Genomic DNA, 22,806 nt, shown 5'->3' on the forward strand with positions numbered 1-22,806 from the left:
AGTGGTATTTTTTCCCATTCCAAATTATCAAGTAGAGGTAATATGAAATTATCATTGCTTGACAGAAATGCCCCCACTTATATTACATTCATATTATATTAATTCTATTATATAATTAATACATTAATCAGATCAATATATATTATTTTAATATATTATAATTATATATTTATATGAATTATTATAATTAATATATATTTATACGAATTATTTATATTTATAATTAGTTTATTAACTATAATATATTAATAAATATACTAATTTTAATAACTATATTAATTATATATGATTTATTATAGCTAATATATTTATAAGTTATTTATTATAATTAATAAAATAGATTAATTTATTAAATTTAAATATTAAATTCTAAATAATAATTTTATAAATAATAATATTATTAGCATATTAATATATTTGTTAATCAATATATTAAAAATTTATAATTAACATATTTATTAATATACCAAAAATATACTAAAATTTATTTATAATAAAAAATACATTTTCTAATATAAGTATAATCAATTTTAAAATATTCATTAACTCATGTAGATATATTTGAATATTCTGAATGGCCCATATTAATAGCCTACACAGAAGTGGACCATAAATGGCCAACAAATAGACCAAACAAAAAAGTCATTACTTGAATTATTTATTCAAGGACATAGTTTGAAATTTTAATAATATTTCTATATAAAATTACCCCCAACCAAACATAGTAATTTTTTTCTAGTACTATTTTCCAAATTTAATTTTTCACCAATCAAACGTGTAAAATTTATTTACCCCTGCAATCATTTTCCAAAATAAATGATGCGCAGTAATCGTTAGATTACTCTGTAATCTGACATACCCCAACCAAATGAACCCTAAGGGGGTGTTTGGTAACCCCAACAGGATCACCACGGTGATCTAAGATCCCTAGTGATCCGAATACTGGGGTGATTTGATCCCCAGTGATCTAAAATCACTGTGTTTGGTAGGCCATGGTCCAGTGATTAAAAATTTCCGGATATCCATGAGTAACTTGTTTGGTATGGTACAGGGATCTAAGATCACCGACCACATAATACCACAAATACTCCTGATATATCTTAAATAGATTTTTTAAGTATTTTTAATTCTCATGAATCAAAAATATAAGTCAATATGCTAATTCTTATAATAGCTCCATAATTTTGTCACATATTCTACTTTTAGTAGCCCTTAATAAGTTTATTTTGCTTAATCCCCTGTAAAAAAAAAAAATTGATTCTTTGACGACCATTTATGCTAATAAAATTTTCTATAGATCTTTAACATTGTTTCCATCTATTTATGGTTGATAGCAATAGTGCTCTAACCTTAGATAGCAATAGTGCCTCTTCAATTTAATATGATTCTTGAATGGAAGCACGGAAAAGTAATTAATCTAAAAGAAGGCCCATGAAACTGATTAAATAACTGAGATAATGCTTCTCAATAATGTTTACCATGTCAAGCAAGAGCAGAATAGGAAAAGGTTTTCCCACAGCACTTCATGGTCAAGGTAAACGAAAGAATTTGTCCAGAAAGGGACAAATCACTAGAGAAGGCAGGGGCATTATGAGAAATTCACTCCACCTAACTAATACAAATGCCATCCCGCCATCTCCCCTTTGAGTACCCAAGCAACAACTGCAACATCACAGCACAACAACTATTCAACCCCAAGCAGCCATTCAACCACAGAAGGAAACTCTCCACCTCCTTTCCATCAAGGGGGAAGACTCGTGGCCAGCTCTTGTTCCCGTTTTATATGGAGCCTTTGCTTCCTCAAATCTCACAGTCGGACACAGAAAACAGGGCAAGAAACCTCCCTACCCCGCCCCCCTCTCTCTCTCTCCTCTCTCCTCTTTATTTCATCGCAAGTCGGTGTCTTTTTGCCTTCTCCATTCCTTCCATGGTTATCTTCTCTTTGCCTCCCGAAAGCTTTCCTTTAGGCGGAGGCCTTCCTTTTTTATTAGCATTCGGACTCCTTTCTTGCGCTCGCTAGAAAGGAGAGAAGAGAGATGGGAGAGATCGGAGCGGAGATGGGGAAAAGATAACGACTCGAGCATAAAAAAAAGTTGAGGGGTATTTTGGTCTATAATTTTCAACCTAGGATCACTGCCCTGAGGTGATTTTGGATTTCCGACCTCAAGGACAGGTATCCTATCACCGGATTGGGCGGTGATTTGAGGAGTGGAGGTGATTTAGGATCACCGCCACGTATGATCACCGTGGTGCAACCAAACGCGGTGATCTCATCACCTCCACCCTCATCACCCTTGATTCTAGGCCGATCACACCATACCAAACGCCCCGGAAAAAAGAAACACAAGCAAAGATCAATTACTAGACATAACCCATGGTACAATATCAATCTAAATATAGTGCATCAAGGGTTCTAGCTTTCATCATGTTAGACCAGTGCAACTTGAACTTCACCCTTGTAGCTTAGCCAGCTTTTGGGCTCAATCGCCCTCAGTTCATTGCAATTCCTTGACAACTAAGATTGTAAACTATAACCATATGAACTCTCAGTATCATTATTAGGAAGATAAAAGGCCAAAAGACAAAGCGCATATTCAAAATTCATAGCATAGAGTGCCGCAAGCAAATGCAGAAGAGTAAGCTTCATGAGTATTGGACACTTGAGACATTAACTAGGTACTGTCAAAATTTGCAATGAGTTATATAGAACAACTAAATTTTGTGACAGAATTGTGTTCTCTATCAAAGAAACAATCTTCCAAATGAACTGCATCCACTTCCTCCAAAGCCCTAGGATATCAGGGATCTAGCTAATGAACTACAAAGTCTTGTCCACCATAAGCTAGCCTTATTATGTGAAGTTCCATCAACCCTACAGGGCACAAACCGCACGTTACCTATCACGTCCAGACACTTCAAAGCCAACCATCATATTACCCTATACACATAAGAAAGAGCTCTAAGAAGGGCAAACTACCTCATCTTCCTAGAAATTATCAAATTCACTACCTGTTGTGCAAGGTTTTACACACGGGAGCCACCCAACATCTGAAGATATTTTCATGACAGGACATGGTAAAGTATTTAATGTCCATCAACCATAAAGCCAATTCTCTCCTACTCTTCCATGCCTGATCGGTCCTATTGTGGTTCAAATTTGGCCCGAGGGTGACCACACCGGAGGAGTCAACGGAGCCGCTGGAATGTCGAGGAACAAGGCGAGCCACCTCCCACGCGACGGTGTACCTGCACAAAGCCTCACCGGCGGTTCCGGTGAGGGCCCTCCGACGATCAAGTTAAGGTGGATTTAGGATAGATTTCCAAAAGTCCCCCACTTTATGTTATCTTACAGGGCTATTTATAGTTCCTGTAGAGGCGTCCAGGTGGCGGAGGTGTGGCCCATTCTTATCATGAAAGGGGATGGCTTTAAGCCAGATTGCGCATAGCTAGAACTTGCTTGAGGTACACCGTGCAGTCCGTTCTTGTGAACGGTAGGGCGTTGACAATCGTAGCAGGGTATGGCTGGAGCAGCATGGCGTTGTCTTTGATTGTCGTTGGCCGGCAAGCGAAGCATGGTGCGAAGGCGTTGCGACGTACGGCCACGTAGGCGGGTATAGACATGCTCATGGATGCGGCCGTAGGCGAGGCCGAGCTCGGTGAGGTCGCATCATGTATTTGATGAGGTCAGCTTGTCGGATGCTAAGGTCGGCTTAGCATCCCTGATTCCGAGATGTGATCGGCAAAGCGCCCCGAGCTCAAGGGTCGGGGCGCGTTATTGGATAAGGCACCCCGAGCTCGGTCGGGGCGCGCTGATAAACATAGGGCCGCCCTAGGCTTGGCTAGGGCACGTTGTCTATGAAGAGTTAACACGTGCGTGCTCCTCCAAAGCGGACAATATCTTGCTCTCCACCGAGCTGCTCGTGCACGGCAATTTTTTCCTCACGGCTTCGTCCCACGAGGGGCGCCTTGCTATGAACATCGGAGAAGGTTCACGCAGGTTGCAGCAGCGGAGAGACCTGTCTAAGGTCAACTGAGCCCTTGACAAAGTTCGTGCTCTGATTGACTCTTAGCGGGTCGAGGCCCAGTTCAACCGGTGTTGGGGTTTATTTTGGCTAAAATTGGGTGGCCCTACTGTGGTGAGCAGGACGATCCATTTTGCCCCCCATCAGGTCCCATCTAACATATTTTAAAAAATATTCTCCTGATGATTCTTTTACCCTGATAGTAGCTTTCCCAGCAGCTTTGCTGCCCCGTAAGCATTATAATATTTTTCACGTGCTCCTTGAATTGTCAAAGCTATGTATGTTCATTTATAGGTTGCACCTATTATTTTGTTATTAGCATTTGCTTCACAGTCCTTTTTACTTTTTTATATGTTTGTGGCATATATGACAAGAAGATCAATACAATATGTATGTTTCCTAAACCTTTTTTTTTAATTTCTCAATTTCATTGATATTAGAAGTGATCTCTTTTGTAATCTTTCCGGATTTTCTAACAACTTGCCCCATGTCAACATCAAACTAAATATAATTAATACAGATCGAGTTAATCAAATTTAGAAGCATACCTCTATTTCTGATGATGTATAATGTCGGTCAAAATTCTCAATAAACACAAGGGTTCCTTGCTCATCAGCATTCTTCATTCTTACTTCCCAAGGCTGAATAATTGAAAAAGAAAAACCAATAGATCAGATACACATTATTAAAAAGTGCTTATAGCATACATTAAATACTGAGAAACAAGATCTGAATTTCTTGCTTTATTTCTTCATCGCTTATCAAATAGTAGACAAAGGATTTGTCAGAATCTCCAGTACCGTGAGCATGGATATACCTAACCTCATAAGCTAAATTAGTAGAACAAACATACAAATAGGACTAGCACCTATTTAAAGATCCTAACAAACCAAAAGGTAAGTCAAACTTTTTTAGCATTAGCAGTAGAATAAACTCGCAAAAATAGCTCATAACATGGATTGACTTCTTGCTAGATGTGATGTTGCACCCCTGCCATTAGATGACTGTAAATATTGTTCTTCTATGACCAAGAAATATTGGTACAAATCTTAGTTACCGGAAGTAGGGGCAAGTGTGGGGGCAGAGTTGGGTGCATATAGGAGAAGTGGGTCTCTCCAAAAAAAAATTGAAGGAAATGTTTAAGAAGCAGGTGTGTGGCAGATGAGTTTCTAGTGAGATTCGAAGCAGGTACACCACCCTGAGTGGACAGTGCCATCAATTATGTCAGTACTACAGTAATCAATGACGAGCAGGCAGCCATAACTGCAGTAAGCAGAATCTGCATATGTTCAAAGCTATAAAACAAAAAAACAGAATAGGCAAAAAAGGCCCAGAAATGGTAAATATATTTTGCACTGCACAAGGATGACTAAACTAGCTGAATTGCACTGGATTAAAAGAAAATCAACTAGCAACACAAGATGTATACAGCTAACACAGTTGATTGTGATTACTTTGTTATGGAGAAATCATGTGAACGAATGAAAAGAAAAGAAAATGCTAGCAAAAAAAAGGCTACTCACAAGTCCCTTGAACCACTTGCTTCTATCCTGTTAACATGAAAATTGAAAAAAAAAGTAGATCAGCACCGAAGTTTTCATAGTTTTGCACCAAAAGTAACCTTTGACACAAAATAAAAGTTTAAAAATATACATAAAAGCATTTCCAGATGCATGGAAAGAAAGGTCATCAACTAACATGCTGAAGTTACATAAGCACAATCCCAGTGCCCAAGGCAGATAACATAGTTATACACCGTGAATTTATTCATACCCTTTTATTACCCTTTCTCAATGCAATCATTTGGATACTACAACCATTTTTCATGTACTTCAAACAGCCAAGGCGTGGACTTCTACTACTTGTTTTTTTCCTTTTTTTTAGAAAAAAAACTTTGTCCAAGGACAATGATATCACCAGATCTATATTCAAGAAAAGACACTTGAACAAACTATCAATTACCAATTGAATTTGTTCCATCAAGTAAAGCAGAAAAGGAAGAACCAAATCAATTTAGACTTATCCTAAATCAGGTCAGGTGTTCTATTAGATATCAATTGAAATTTATAGGTAACAGCTAAATATGCAGTTGATAAAGTTGAAACCCAGAATTCACCTCTGCATAGATGTGAATACACATAAAAAATGCTGACTTTTCTAGGCCTGTATTTATCCTGTCACCTGATAAGCCCAAGATAACATTACAAGAGGGAACACTATTACCAATAACCACCTTTTAAACTTTAAAGTTTCAGTTTCAAAGTCCATCCTTACTTTTAATTGGACCTGGAACACTAAGGATAGAATAGATCAGCACCAAAGAGGGAAAACCAAAAAGACATTAAGGTTATTAAAAGATGAGAGAGCTGGACAGGAAAATTCTAATCATATTTGTGCTTTAGCACATTCTTGTGTAACATGATGATCACATAAGACAAGTCCATTAAAAAAAAAGGATGATTACATGCGACGAAAATATGTTTGCCAGGTTACATTATGTTATGAATGGGTTACCAGGAAGAAGGTTTAAATAGGTTCAGGATTATGATATCCTTCTGCCAGTTAGAGGCAGTGAAGCAATTAGAAAACCAAAATACCAGAAGAATAATACAAGAAATCAGCATGTACTTATGTGTAAATAATTGAGAATATGTTTCAAAGTAGCCAAGCCATGCTATTCACATATACACCATCACAGAAATTTTGATCATATCATGTATCTTCACAAATAGGCTGATAAAGCCTATTAGTGTATTTTTGCTTTTATTTTACTTCTAAATCTAGAAAGCACATATGCTGCTCCAACACTGGATATAAGGCAACATTGGTCCAGTTATTTCAGCCAATTTGGATAAATTATATTCTACACGTTTGTCACTTTTGTATCTTCAGCCATAGGATGAAAATCAAGTTTGCATGAAAATCTTATAATCAAAGAACTAAAACTCATTCCATATCATATCCTTTGTAGATTCTACCACAAATATTCTCCTAAGTTCATGCACGGATAATCTATCATTTAATAGTTACAAGTCCATTTGCCATTTTGTCCCAAGCACAACAAACTGTTAAACAGCCAAATGGATGAGAAATCTGGTATTCACATAATTTGTTTGCACATGTGCAGGTTCGCAATTGCACTTTCCCGCCAACATGTGATCAACATGGCTGTGACTTGAAAGCATATAGAAAAGAAGAAAGACTGAACAACAATGCAGCACGATTGGCATGAGACATTACTTTGAGAGGGTTTAATAAGAAGAAAGCTAAATGGTTGCCTGGACATCATTAACATGATAACTTCATTTTTAGTGCCTACATCTGTCATGTATGATATAAGATGGTTCACTAGGCAATAACTCGTTTGCTGTTTTCAATCCACATATAAATCATAACCAACAAGCCATATTCTCTTATTCTAAATTAGTTTGATCAATTTTTTGGCCTTTCTTCCTTTTGAGGCTACAACAACTTTATTATCTTTCTTGAGGAAAAGGTCTATCCTTTGGTAAATCCAAGCTTCTTCATACTTTCCTGCAACTCCTCAGATTTTTCTAGATCCAACAAAGCTTTCAAGACATATCAAAGTAAAGATAACCCATCTTTTACAAGATGCACTAAGTTTTCCATCAAAAGTTTATCATGTTTGAGAACATTCACCTTAGCAATCTCGTCTCTAAATGCTCATAATGTGTTCAATTTATTGCCAATGGTTTGAACCATGGTTCGCCGAACCGGCCCGTACCGGCCGTATCAGATCGGTCCGGCTAGCTACCAATACGGCGGAGCCGTGAAAACCGGTACGAGCTGGTTCTGTGCCGGAGATGAAGAAGCGAAGAGAAGGAGAGAGAGTGCGGGAAAGAGAGGGAGGGAGGCGGCCACTGGTCTCCTCCCTCCCTCTCTTCCATGCGCTCTTTCTCGTTCTCTTCTTCTTCCCCGGCTTCGGCGGGGAGGAGCTGGCCGGTTCGTACCAGTCGGTTCCAGCGGAAAAGAGCTGGCCGGTTCGTACCAGCCGGTTCCGGTACGAACCGAAATCGGAACCATACCGGTCACCTACCGGCCGGTACAAACCGGAACCGTACTGGTCCGGTAGGCGACCAATATGCCTACCGCTCCTGATACAGCGAACCTTGGTTTGAACCATGCAATAATGTTGACGTTATTGCTTGTCTTAGATTACAAGCATCATGTTCTATCACCAGGCAATGTTGATTAAGACTGAGTTAACAAGAGAATGACACAAGAATAGTAGAAAACCTTTCGCCAGAAGGGTACAATAACAATAAAAAACCATCAATTAGATATCCAAACTGAACACATAATAAAGAAGCAGGAGGGGTATAAGGAGTATACTGAAGGCATATATGAAGGATAGTGCACAGATAGGTCCACTCATGTTCATCAATTACCACCTACAAACAATAAGCATCGATGTGTATGGTAAATCTTACCGTATCTGGTCTCCTGGTTACTTCCAATGTTTGAGGGTCAGCTTTTTTATCTTTCGCCACTATAACAGCAGGAGATGTCTTCTTCCAGGAGTTATCCAAAGTTTCGGTTTTCTTTTCATTAAGCTTCACCTTACCAGAAGATACCTTATCTACGGGTTTTGCCAGGCCATCAGTCAATCTCATTTTTTTCGAAGGTTTATCTTCTGACTTTGGATATCCAACACTGGCTTCAAACTTTGGCTTCTGATATTCATCACCAATTGCTTCAAATGCTGCTCCAGGTTTTGGCTTCTGATCTGGTCTTCTCTTTACTCCCACTGTTTGAAGGTCAGCTTTTTTAACTTTGTCCTCCAGAGCAGCAGGAGACACCTTCTTCAGGGATTCATCTAAAGGTTTGGCTTTCTTCTCCCCAAGCTTCACCTTCTCAGAGGACACCTTATCCAGGGGTTTTGCTGGGTCATCAGTCAATGTCATTTTCCTCGAAGGTTTATCTTCCGACTTCTGATCTCCGCTAGAATTTGCTTCAAACTTTGGCTTCTGATCCTCTTTCCAGTTTAAAAGATACTTAACTGAAATATGTTCAAACATAGGAAGATCAGAAAAACATGAAGTTCAAAGTTCAAATTACAAACACAAACAGGAAAAATGACAGTGAAATACTTGCCTTCAACACCAGCTATTCTATCTGCTATCTTTTCAGATATTTCATAGCTTCCAACATCAAATGTGCGATAAAAGATGTAATCAGCCATAGCCAATTCTTCGCTGGAAGGTTGTCGATTCCTCTCGTCCTTTGAAGTGCAGATTACACAACATTTGCCAGCTATAGCTTCCTATTTTTACATTTATAAAATGTTAAGATAATTTCGCCAAATAATTATTTTCTCAAGGACATTAAAAGAAATAGAGAGAACAAGTATAGAACAAAAAGATACCATGGATCCGTGCAAATAAAGCACAATAATATGCTCCCATCCAATAAAACACAAAAAGTGCACCAAGCAATCAGATATAAAAATGATTTTGGCCAAAAGAACCTTTCAAACATTAAGGGATGGTAGTTAGAATAACATGTCAACTTCAAAAGATGGCAGCACAAGACAAACAACGGAGCAAGCTCAGATGTAGCACTTGGGAATATCTCTTGCTGAATCAGTGTCAGACTTGCAGTGGCCATGCAGATTCCTCGTAGATAGGTTACTCAATCCTAAAGCAACCCAATAGAGATGCACAATCACACTGGGAAAGCATAATATTTGATTTAGATTGATTTAAAATGGTTTTATATAAAGCTAGGTGCTAATTTTAGGGTAAGCTAATCCACCTATACTGAACATTAGGAGATTGTAAGATACATGGGGAAAAAAATCGTTATCAATTCACAGAATACAGGAATTACAAAAATATATTACAAGTTTTCAAGTATCATAACAACAATCGTGTGACCCAACTTATGAAGGTAACAGGATTGCAGTCCATGACTTAGTTTAAGCAATTGATTGGCAATTTGTAAACTCCTTATTCCATGATTGCAGCTTCTAGATGAATGGACTAATACTGAAACCCTGCAATATCCCATATTAATCTATGCTTAATATAGTGTTATATGAAAAAAAAAAGATGAGATAAAAGCCCATGCCTCAACAAATATTAAAGCTATCAACCAGTCTCCAACTAAAATCTCTACTATCCTAGTGAACCCTTCATAGATAAGACAAAAACAAGCAAACAATTATCTCAGCTAAGTTTTTCATGGTGTCTTCTATCCTGTTTCTGTTTGGCTTTTTGACCATAATTTGCACCTACAGAAAAAGTGCAATATGGACTCCTTCCCCCGTTCACTTGGACACCTTCCAAGTTTAGGGGAACCTTCAAGGATTAAAAGGTTGCATGAGCATAAATTGCAGGATCAACAAGGGATCATTTGCTAGATCATTTGCTACCTATACCTGACACTTGGACATGAGAATTGGTATGGCACTTGGGTCTTGTACTATAAGAATAAGTCACTACATAATGGAAGGATGTGGCTCTTGAACTCACACCTAACACGCACTGGTGTCCCTGTAGAAAAGTTACAAGAATTCTAGATTCAATAACAGTACAGTTCTTGCCCTTAGTTGCAACGGAAAAAACTGTTGCATCAATCCGAAAGATCAACAGTATTAATGACAAAAGCCAATTCATGCTAGATTAGAACCCAAAGGATTCATATATCCCCAAAACTCACCCATTCTGTTACAACCAATCAAGAGAGCCAACAATATTCACAATAGAAAAGGACAAGTTATTCAAGCACAGTTTATCATCCAAACAATCCATATACTTCTAAATCTCATTTTCTCCATTACAAATCACCGACAATCTTAAAATATCAAATGTCATGACAAGATCCAATTTGGGTTAAAAGCTAATATTCTCCTCTAGTAAGGCATCTAAAAATTGCCAAAGATTGTATGAGTTATGACTGCAGCTTGGAAAAGTAAAGTCTCAATTTTCATTTTAAACAATCAAACTCTCAACTTTCATTTAGAATCTCCATACAAACCCCTCATGATTACTAAAAATGTTTATTTCCCAAAACTGGCAACCATGTTGGAACAATGTTGAATCCTTTAGGTTGCAACAGCTCTATTTCTCACAACAGAAAAACAAGAACTATAACACAAGAACATGTGAAACATATTTTAACATTTTTTGAAAAAAAAAATTTCAAAATTTCTAAAAGTTTCAAGAGTTATTTTGGTTCAAGGATTTAAGTGCTGTCGGCACAGGGGTGTGCCAGAAAGTGGCTGACATGGCATGTGTTGTGCCATGCAATTCCATGTTAGGTGGGAAAAAAATAAACCAAAACCCTTCATAATAAAAAAAATTAAAAGAATAACTTAATAAGTGCAATGTCAGCCAAATATTAGGTTACTGATATCAAGCTAGCATAGTATGTTCCAGCTGGTACAGACCAACATTAGTAACCAAAAACCATGGTTTGGATTCATAGAACTAGCCTACCTACAAGTAGGGCTGCAAGCTAGACAGGATGGATCAGATACTAGCACACCCCAAATCCAATTCATATTGGAAACAGGTCATATAAATGAACCCAAGCATAATCCATGTCCATCCAGGTTAGATTTAATCAGGTTTAACATTCATAGATCAATCCATCACATTTTTCGAGTTACATTGGGTCAAAAACAATCCAAACACAAAGCACATAAACATGTATATATTGATACCTAATTATATTATAAACAAATTATGCAATAAAATAAAAATAAGAAACATGTAGAATATCAACAATATATTGCACAGAAGATTTGATTGATAATGGCATACAAATTATAAAAACAGCACAAATCAATAACATGCTACATCAGTTCTCTAAATAGAAAGAAAAATAATTTCTTATGATCGAGGAGCGCTTCCAAAATTTATAGTATACTAGTTTTGGAGCTATTCGGGTTGGTTTGGTTTTTGATTGAGAACTTAGTGATCCAAATCCAATCCATGTTTGGAGCAGGTCATATTTTTCAATCCAAGCCTAGCCCAAATAACTTGGGTGTGGATTGGATCAAATTATTTTTGTATTGGCTCCATCTTAAAAGTAGGTCCATTCAATCCACTTTCAACCATACCCACAAGTCCAATAATCATAATTAGGCACTCATCAATACATATATACATACATAAATACATGCACGCACATACACCAGTTCTCATTACCTTAGACAATATAAATTGTTAGTATACAACCAATATGATGACATACAAAAGATAATATTCTATTCACCTTTTTTACTTCCTTAAATAGATTTTTCAGGTAAATATATTTCAAACTTAATACCTAAAAACAGGTTCCAATCTCGTATTTACCATAACAATCGAGATTTCAACATCTTGGTTCTAAAATATTGATCAAGATCTCAAAAAATCTCAAATCTTTCCATAATCTCCCACCTTCTATCTTGATCAAGAAAAACAGAGATCTCGGTCACTATCTCAACTTTTAAAACCTTGATTCCATTGTTAAAATGAGATTGTTAATGATGCTTCATGGGATTCAAGAAATTCTCTCAACCAAGCAAGTTACTGCCTCAAAATTCAACTCAATACTGGCTTGTTCTAAAAAAAAACAAATCAAACACAAGCCCAAATCTTAAGCTCAAAATAAGCAGATAGAACACAAGCTTGGTCCAACACACTTGTATTCAACTCCATATAGGTTGAAGAATATAATTATACATTATTATTTTTATTTGTTATTTGTAAGAACACTTGACATGTTCCTTATGATATTCAATGCATCTCAGCCATTAGATCTAAGATCTCACAGTTTTTAAGGTTTGTTTACTTGTCAACATTATACTTGTTAAATATACAAACTAAGGCCTTGTATCTACCGATATGGGGTGTTAGGATGGGATGGAAGAGATGTACAAGAAAGCTCCAAAAACCAACCCTCTGCCGCACCTATTTCTCATCCCCTCTCTGTTTTTTGTGCTATCTAAGGAACCTCTATGACAAGCAATGGTGGAACCAAAAAGAAAGCTAAAGCCCCTAGATATCATATCTCTAGGCCTATCTAGGAGTCCAATTCTCCTCCATGCCTATGGCCTCCTAGATTCAAGAACCAGCGACAGCAACTTTCAATCTCGTCCAGTAGTAGAGCTGGCTAAAAAATGCTTGGGTCTCCTGAGGACTCAAATGACAATGGTAGCAGCCCCATTGCTATTCTCCCCTTTTCCTACTCTCTCCCTCTCTCTAGAGCTTATTGCATATGATCCCCCCTGATCTGTACTTACTCCAATTGTTTCTTGTTCCTCTCTGAAACCCCAAGGCATGGAAATCTGAAATTGGAGCCATTCTGAAGTGAGCTTATAATCAAACTTAAGCTTATAACCTAGCTCAGATTCTGCAATCTCATCTTGTTTACACCCTCAGATCCAAGCACCTTTTATGTTCTTTATTCTTAAAAGGAGAAAAAGTACCTTCTTTTCTGTTCTTATTTTGAGCTAATATAGCTTGAAACTTTTTTTTTTCTTGACTACTTCCATCCTTTTTGGTGCTAACAGCGCTGACACTGCACATGGACTTGACTTTCTCGAATAAGACCTCTACTGAGCAACTTTTTCACTTGTCTTTTCAATTCTTCATATTCAGCGGGACTCATTCTATAGGCTGGTAGATTGGGCAACACTGCTGCAGGTACTAAATCTATTGCATGCTGAATGTCCCACAAAGGAGGAAGGCTTTTGGACAGCTCCCTCTGGAACCAAGTCTTGAAATTCATACAGCAACCCTTTCATACCAGGTTCTAACTCCTTTTGTTGGTTGTTATTTTCACTTGGAGCATCCCGAACAATTGACAATGCCCTTTACTTTCAGCAGCAAATTTCTTTTCAGATCGCATGTTTAAAGCTTTCTTTTGTGATGTCTTAAGTTGAAATTCTTCATGTTTTTTCGGCTGCAGCCTAATTTTTTGCCCATTGTATGAAAACGAATAGGTATTGATTTCATGATGATGATGTGCTTTTCTATCATACTGCAAAGGCCGTCCCAATATAGTATGGGATACCCTCATTGGAATTACATCACAGCAAACAGAATCAACGTACTTATCTCCAACTGAAAAAGTTACCAAACACTACTAAGTGACTAAGAGGGAAGTATCATGTATCCAGGCAACTTCGTAGGGTTGGGGGTGATCCTTTGTCTTCAACTTGAGCTTATCAACAAGCTTTTGAGAAACCATATTCATGCAGCTGCTTCTGTCTATAATTTCACAATCTGATCTACACTAAGCCAATTCCTTATGATGGGAATCAGCCCACTTAAATGTCTGAAGATATGCAGGAACTTAAAAAGATCATTAAAGAGTAAAGAGTCTCTAGAATGTGTCGGTCAAAGGAGTCTTTTAATTTTCCAATTGGGTCTTTAAATGTAGTCTTCAATCATCTGTCAAAGTTTAGTTCCAAGGGCTGATTTATTATTCAAAGTCTTGAAAGTTTCAGAGTCTATGTAAGGCTTCCTTGTATGTCTTTGAAGGCAGGAATGAATTAAGTTATATGTTTATCTCGCTCGTGTTATTCTAGAACTAACTTTTCTGGGATTAGATCTTGTCTTACGAGCTATCCAAGGAGGTTGACTCCTCCTACACTTCATTGCCACCACAAAATTTCCATCCATTATTTATCCTTCTTTTTCTGCCCTGACTTCTAGGCTACATCAGCATTACATCATTTTATAGCATAATGTTCCTCAAAATGTACAATATATAACAATAGTATATGTATGGATAAATTTATTGCTTAAAAAGCTCAAAACTTTTTCTATGCATATTGTCATAAGAGCTACTTACCTGTATGTTGTTTCAACGTTATAATGTCAATAAGGGGCTTTCTAGAGCCCTATAGTCGAAGTTGCATTGCAACTCAAGTTGCATTGCAACTCAAGTTGCACTAATTGACATACAAGGAAGCTCGCTTCTTGTGTTTGGAGGAGAGTTTGGGGAAAAAAGGAACGTCTCTAACAAACATTCCATTGGACACATTGCAAGCGAACACTAGGTCAAATACTTGATCTACATGGAGATGAGGGTGTTCATGAAGAGGTCAAAGATGAAACCCCAATGGCAAGGGCCTAGGCATGCACTTGGGCACCTATAGAGAGGGACCGGGCGGCGATGCAAGCCTTGAGGAGGGCAGAGAAGGTGAAGGAGAGGGGAAAAATAGGAGGCCATAGAGATGGAGGTGGCCCACGATGGCAACGGAGCAGGCAGAATAGAGCGTGACACCGTGGATAACGGCAACCTAGAGGAACAGGTTTGGGTAGCGGACCTAAGCGAAGACGAGGAGTGGGCATGGGTGGGTAAAGATGCAGTGGTCGATGAGGCAATGAAAGAGATGGGCAATGAGGAAGTTGTTGCAGTGAAGTCTGAGGCGGAGGGAGCGGTTGTGGGCCTCTAATGGGGGGCGTTCTCGGTCCCCAAGCCCCTCACCATTGCCTTCCTTTGCCGCTTGGCTTCTAGCCGGGTTGCAATGCTGCCGTGGACCGATTTGAAGGTAAGCGCCAAAGTTTTGCCCATAGAAATTGGAATTGGCAGCAAATCCCTACGCCTAAATTAGATAGAACACAACTTGGATGGATGAAAATTGATGCACAGTGGCTATTCATTTAAATTGGAATGAAGGATACAGAGTACAAGTGCAAACAAATAAATCTAGTGGCGTATACAAGGTTTTTGCACTAGCCCAATCTACTAAGGACTCGAAAGGAATTCCAAATAGCCCAATCTAGCAGAGATAGACATTCCTCTGGCTAGCCTAATCTAGTGAGAACTTGATGTGGTTTTCCCTAGCCCAAGCCCTAAGGCCGAATCATACAAGTGGACTCTCCACAGGTTTCTTCACAATCTGGATGGATACCCCGCACTTCTGCCTTTCAAGAGTATTTATAGACTGCAAGGTTGGATACAGTTGTTGGGATGCAGTTGCCCTTGGCTGCGGTTGGCTACAGTTGGCTGTGGTTGGCTGTAGCTAGTGGATTGGCTGCCGTTGGCTCGCGGGATCCGGCTGATCGGGCCGCGCATCTTGGAAAGCTTGGCGCGCACCCAGGCGAGGTTCTTTGCAATGCTCCTTGGTCTTTTGGACCCTTGGGGTGGGATTTGGGAGGATGCCCAGCTAGTATAGTAGGGGGCCGCTGCTGCGGCGCGCCCGCGCACGGCCAAGGCCAAGGTCACGACTCGGCCAAATCCATTTGCAATGCTCCTCAGACTTTGGAACTCTCGAGGTGGGCTTTGGGCAGATGCCCTACTGGCTTAGTAGGAGGTTGCTGCTGCAGTGCGCCTGCGCAAGGCCACGAAGCGATCTGGCTCGAGCCAGATTCATTTGCAATGCCCCTCAGTACTTTGGAATCTTCGGGATGAGCTTTGGCCGGATGCCCTATTGGGGTAGTAGGGAAGAAATTGTCCGCTGGAGTCAGACAAGAGCGCGCGAAGCTGATGGGCGCGCTCAAGCTTGTGGCTTGCGCGCTTGGGCAAGAGCGCGCGCAAGGGGCGCACGGCTGGTCAGGCGCTCAGAAGCTTGTGAGTTGCGCGCTCAGCCGTTGCCTTGTTTGGTTGGCGCGCGCGGCTGGCCAGGTGCGCAAGCACTTGTGCGTAGCACACACAGCCGTTGGTTCGTTTGGCTAGCGCGCTCATCTGGTCGGATGCGCTCGTCTGGTCAGGCGCGCTCAGCTGGCCCGAGCGCGTAGACACTGACGCGTAGTGTGCTCGGCCCTTGCCTTGCTCGATTGGCGCCTATTGTGCTAATGGGATGAATTCTGGCACGCGGGCTAGTTCTACGTGCTACCGTTGGTATTGTCGTCGCGCACAGGCGCTGGTCTTGGCCTGCGCATGTACTTGTTTGCCTTTGCCTTTTTTGGCCACCTAAGGCTTGGTCAGCCTCTAGGCTCATCAGTTGCCCGATCTGGTCCTTGAGTGTTGCTTGGACCTCGCCTGGCTGAGTGCCATGGCTGTGCAGTTTTGGAGGGTTTTCATCAATCCCCCTCCCTTCAAGAACATCCTTGTCCTCAAGGATGAAAGTTGGGTATGACCGAGCTACCTCGTCATAGTCCTCCTAGGTAGCCTTCTCTTTCGGTAATTAGTCCCACTGAATAAGGACTTGCCATACCTTCTGGCAAATTCGTCCTCTTCACCACATTCAGTACTCGAAGGCTTGGATTGGTTGAAGAAGTAGTCGGCCCTCCTCATCGAAGGATGGTAGTCCCTGCTCAATCAAAGTTGGGTTACCTAACTTTTCTTCCAGTTTGGATACATGAAAGACTGGATGAAGTCTTGATGTGGCTGACAATTTCAATCGGTAGGCAACTTCTCTAATGCGCTCTAAGATCTTGAATGGCCCGTAATATCTCTGAGAAAGCTTGTGGCTGAACTTATCCTTGAGTAACTTTTGCTTGAAAGGCTCTAGCTTCAGATAGACATACTGGCCCGGTTCGAAGATGACTTCTCTTCAACCCTTGTCGTAATATCTTTTCATTCTTTCCTACACCTTCTGAAGCTCCTTAACATTTCCAAAGACTTTGTCTTGTGCCATTAATTCTTTCTCAATTTCGATGCTTTTAGCCGTGCCTCTCTCATAAGAAGTTAAAATTGGGAGAAAAGTGCCATACACTAGCTCAAAGGGACTCATTTTAATAGAAGAGTGGTGGGAAGTATTATACCAAAATTCAGCCCATGTAAGGTATTCTTCCCATCGTATTTGTTGCTCATGGCAAAAACAGCGCAGATACTGTTCCAAAGTTTGGTTGATGACCTCTGTCCGCTCGTCGGTCTGCGGGTGGTATGAAGAACTGTACTTGAGCTTGCTCCCTTGCAGTGTGAATAGTTTCTTCCAAAAGGCGCTCATAAAGACATTGTCTCAGTCCGTGATGATGCTTTACGGCACTCCATGTAGCCGTACTATCATCTTCACAAATACTTTGACCATTGATTTTGCTGTGCAAGGATGTTTAAGTGCAATAAAATGTGCATACTTACTCAGCCGATCTACTACTGCCAAGATGACCTCGTAGCCCCTGCTTACCGGCAATCCATCTATGAAGTCCATGCTCAAATCTTCCCAAATAAGGCTTGGAATGGAAAGTGGTTGTAGTAGTCCCGGAGGTGCTCTTGGGTCATATTTGACCTTTTGGCATATATCGCATGCGGCCACTAGAGTTTTGATCTATTGCTTCAGTCCCTCCCAAAAGAAAAAATGCTTCACACGCAAATAGGTGCGAAGCCAGCCGAAATGGCCCCCTTCCTTATTGTTATGGAAGTGGTTTAAGATGCTTTGTCTCAAATTAGGGGGGTCAGGAACATAAAAACTACGCAAAATACGATCATATATATGTATGGGCTTAGTTTTCGCTATTATTCAATGATTTGTTCAATGGCTAGTTTCCATGATATATTCCACTAATTGGCAAGACTATGAAACTATCGAGTATTATCGGTGTTTTTGATAATCTAAGCCACCCTAGCACAAACACCATGCATACCACTTGATATTTTCAGTGATTTGTCTAATGGCTAGTTTTTGTGACACATTCCATCATGGGTAACATTATGAAATTATCCTGTATTATTGGTGTCCTTGATAATCCAAGCTACCCTAACATAAAAACTATGCATACCACTAGCAAAAATATCATCAATCAAGGCATAAAGCATAGTATACTACTTCGATACTGCTCAGGATTGAGTATTGGATGCATTTATCCTACTATGTTGACCTTTTGGCTGGAATTTATATGGACAATACATGGTCATGTGAGTAAACCCGCCATAGGAATCTCAAGTTGAGTATTTTTGCTATCTATTATACTCTTGTCCGTTTTAGCAAATCGTTTTGAAATAGGGAGGGTGATCCACGAACATTATAATCGCCCAAGCTTATATGCTTGGGGATGCCCCGTTCAGTAATCGACCCAGAACCCCTAAACAACTAGGTAAAGCCCCAAACTACTTTAGCAAGTCATTGTTGCCACATCAATGTCTTGTGAAGCATCTAGGGGATAAGAAGTGTAGTATGTACCAAAATAACAATTGGTCAAAAAATTTTACTCTATCACAAGTGGTTTCCATCAGGGTATACTGTACCAGCCCGTACCGGCTGATACGAGCCGGTATGAACCGGTCCGAGCAGAGACCAGTACCAAATCAGCATGGGATCCGGTACCGAAAGCTTTTCAGTGAAAAACCGACCGGTACGACTGCCATACCGGTATGAAACCGGTACGTACCAGTCCAGACCGCCACCGGTACCGGTACGGCGGACCTTGGTTTCCATAATAACCTAATCATGGATGGCCCATCTCACCAGTTCTTCTCGCAGCAACTTCAATTCCTCAAAGCCCATATTTTATTGGCATGTTGTGCCTCGCATAATAATCCCATGCCCACTACTTAAGGCATCTTTTTTTTTTGAGCCTCATCTCAAGATAGGCAAACTCAACCTCAAAAACATTGTTAAACAACATGCTAGGGAATGTGGAAATACGCATGCAACTAGCTTAACAAATATCATGCAGCATAATAGTCAAAAACATCATGCGGCATCTTTTTTTTTTGAGCCTCATCTCAAGATAGGCAAACTCAACCTCAAAAACATTGTTAAACAACATGCTAGGGAATGTGGAAATACGCATGCAACTAGCTTAACAAATATCATGCGGCATAATAAGTGAAGGAGGCAAAGTAACATTCATCAAAAACAAAAATTTGATAATCAAATATAACATGCTCGCATTTTTTCATCTCTATCCAAAAAAAACGTTACTTAAATCTAATAAAAATGCTAGAACTATATTACATCACAACACAAATTTTTTAGGCTCATACTTTCCTTGTGTCAAATACTTCCTATTTTGAATGTCGCCTATGATTTCAATATTTATATTTTTAATCTTATAGAGTTGCAACATAATTTTGAAAGGGTACAAAGTGGAACATACTACAACATTATCGAGACAAAAGACATGAATCAAATTTACCAGTGTATTGACATTGGAAAGACCAACACCTTCACCAGAAGCCAAAAAGATCTCCTTCTCCAATGGTGCATGATCTCCCAAATAATTTTGAATTTCATTTGGGCAGAAAAACCATAAAATTTTTACTCTCTTATGGCCCGGTTGTTCCCATATCTTCAATATCTTTCCAATATAAGGCTTGGGCTCACCGTGCTTAAAAAGGTAAACACAATCATATAATGAGTAGTTCACATTATCAAATGTGAATGACTCATAGAATTGACAATCCTTTTTTGTACCACCAATTCCTCTTTTTTTCCCCCAATGAAATTGAATATCATCATTACTTTGATCCTCCAAATGAGCCATTGCTTGAATAGCTTCACAAAAAAGCAAATATGGCTCAAATTGGTCGTCTTTATGAGCCTAAAATAAAAAGAAAGATAAAAATGTCAATGACAAACAACAATTAGAAAGGATGAAGTAACATATTAAACGGAAAAGTAGATTTATTAGTTCAAGGGAAGTTGAGACAACAACGAGTGCTACAATGGGGCATTGTATAAAGAAAAAAGATTGAAAGTCTTCAAAGAAAGCCTGGAAGATTTTGAAAAGGCCTAGCAAGCTGAAAAATGTTTGTTCAATGATCAAAAGAAATCAATAACATGTCATGCTATTGAGATAACTAATTTTTTAAGATATGAAATAGTAAATGAGCTATGATGAAATATAAGTTAAACAAAATGGTCCCACTTATTTCTTGCAACAACATATTATAGAAGGATACGTCCCATCTATCTTGTACATATATATGATTGTAACTCTAGGAATAGAAACGGAGTCAATCATAACTGAAACTTCATATTCATGTAGTTTGACTTACAATGCGACTCTTGAGTGCATTTCCATTTAAATGGGATACATGAATATATGCCATGACAAATTAAATAGAGAAATTGAGCAGATTTTATGGAAGCATCGATAATTCCAAAATGATTGACAATTTTACAAGATATATAAGAAGCATAGTTTATTGAAGCCTTCAATATGTGATAGAGACAATCACCCACTAGCCTTTAACTGCATGCCCACTAGAAATAAGCTAGGTGCAAATAGCAGATAAAACAGCATTTGCCATACTGCCCCACATCGCTCAGTTCGGGGTGTACCAAACCAAATTGATGGGGAACCGAAACGGTTCACCCTGCTGGTTCGGCAAACGGGCCGAAACCATTAAACAGTCTCTCTCCGATATTTGTTTTGCTCGATCCACTTGCTATCCCCCACCCTGCCTCCCACACATCTTTCGAACCCCTCAAACCCCACCCCACCCATCACGAATCCCCCCTCCTCCAGCCCCTTCACCTCCTTCGCTCGATCCGCTCGCAATCGCCCCTGGCACCCCCACGTCCTTCGAAGCCTTCAAACCTCCCCATCACAAAAGCTTCCCTCCTCCGACCTCTCTCACTCTCTCTCTCTCCCGCTCCCTATCCTTCCCCAGCTACGGTCGTCGGACCTGGGAGGCTCGGCTACAAATCAATCCATGCAAGTCCCCCACCCTTCTCTCTTTCCTTCCCTTTCCTTCAGTACTCCCCAGAACAACACAATACGGACTGTATCGTGTCGAACCGGTCGCCGACTGTCGGTACCAGTTTAGCGAACCGTCAAATGAAACATTACCCCTTCTTGAAGAAGCAAATGAGATCTTCCAAGCTAAGCTTTCGATCTTACAAATATAATATAATGTCAAAGGACAAACACGAGCAATCTGGGCTCAACACAAGCTTAGCTCAAAAACAAACATAACTAGCTCAACTTGGCTTGAGCCTCAAGTTAGGCTAGTAAGTACGGTCCAGTTTATGTAATTAATTTCAAGGTAAGCTCCAACTTGCTTTGGTTAAGCTTGAAATGAGCATAAATTGGTGCTTTTGATTGAAGTTGACGTCACAATACAAAGCCTAGGTCTATGTTCACCCCTTTGATGGCTTGGGGCTTAGAAGAGGAAGAACAAAGTGGGTAAAGGCAAATTTAACTAAGATGGAAAGATATAGCTTAGAATCGGGAATACATGTCAAAAGTTGGCTGCTTTGAACTCGGAATAAGACTAGGCATTAGAAATCAAATTTATGACTTTGGGAGGTGTCATTGCCCCTTATCAAACCTTTAAGACAATAAAAGCAAAGGGTTGAAGAGATAAAGAGTTAGCACCAAAGATCTCCCCAGAAACTGCCATTACCCACCATCTCACCTTTTTAGAGATTAGTAGAGAGGGGAATGGGAAAGATGAGAGAGTTAGAATGAAAACGATAGCATTAAAAAGGCTAGGTACACGCTTGAAGGATTTCCTTGGGTCTTCTTCCCATCCCATGTCATTCCAGTTGACCAAGAAAAGCCATTTGATCTTATATTAAAGGGCTTAAGGGCTTGTTTGGATGTTTATTAAGTTATCCATTGAATATACAATAGCATAAGGTTTGTCGTACTGGCTGGTACCGATACATACTGACCATATCGTACCACATCGATACCAAACCGGTATGTTGTACAGGTGTACCGAGTGTCGGTACGCCGAACCAACCCCATATTGGGCGTACCAACATAATAATAGGTTGGTATTGGTATGAGGCCTAGTACCAAAACAGCGAGCCTTGCCATAGATAGTAAATGGTGGCAAGAACCTAACAATGGAGAAGAATTCTTGCTTGAGGGAAATTTTTTGGCTCTAAAAAATCAATATACTAGAAATTGCCTTGTAAAAGGAATCTAATATTCTGATTTTTTGGAATTCTTTGATTTGCGACAGCCCTATTTGTGTCCATCTT

General features: G+C 39.6%; 1 protein-coding gene across 8 annotated transcripts in view; it reads right to left on the reverse strand.

Annotated features, from left to right (window-relative positions):
* Positions 1 to 22,806, reverse strand: part of LOC103704130 (protein ANTI-SILENCING 1-like) — a 34,378-nt gene that overhangs the window by 6,109 nt on the left and 5,463 nt on the right. For 6 of the 8 annotated variants that reach the window (XM_088703689.2, XM_088703692.2, XM_039125068.3 and 3 more), the window contains 5 exons: positions 20,006 to 20,410; positions 9,138 to 9,306; positions 8,474 to 9,042; positions 5,546 to 5,572; positions 4,571 to 4,663 (listed from right to left, as the gene is read on the reverse strand). In XM_088703689.2, coding sequence (XP_088559815.2) covers positions 4,571 to 4,663; positions 5,546 to 5,572; positions 8,474 to 9,042; positions 9,138 to 9,306; positions 20,006 to 20,353 — 1,206 coding nt within the window. In that variant the 5' untranslated portion in view covers positions 20,354 to 20,410. The remainder of the gene's footprint in view (positions 1 to 4,570; positions 4,664 to 5,545; positions 5,573 to 8,473; positions 9,043 to 9,137; positions 9,307 to 20,005; positions 20,411 to 22,806) is intronic. The other 2 variants (XM_088703693.2, XM_088703694.2) reach the window with 1 other exon arrangement.

This window comes from Phoenix dactylifera, chromosome 8, assembly GCF_051530095.1.
Source record: "Phoenix dactylifera cultivar Ajwa chromosome 8, Ajwa_hap1_PhDact_Kaust_v1.1, whole genome shotgun sequence".
In the NCBI taxonomy this organism is placed as follows: domain Eukaryota; kingdom Viridiplantae; phylum Streptophyta; class Magnoliopsida; order Arecales; family Arecaceae; genus Phoenix; species Phoenix dactylifera.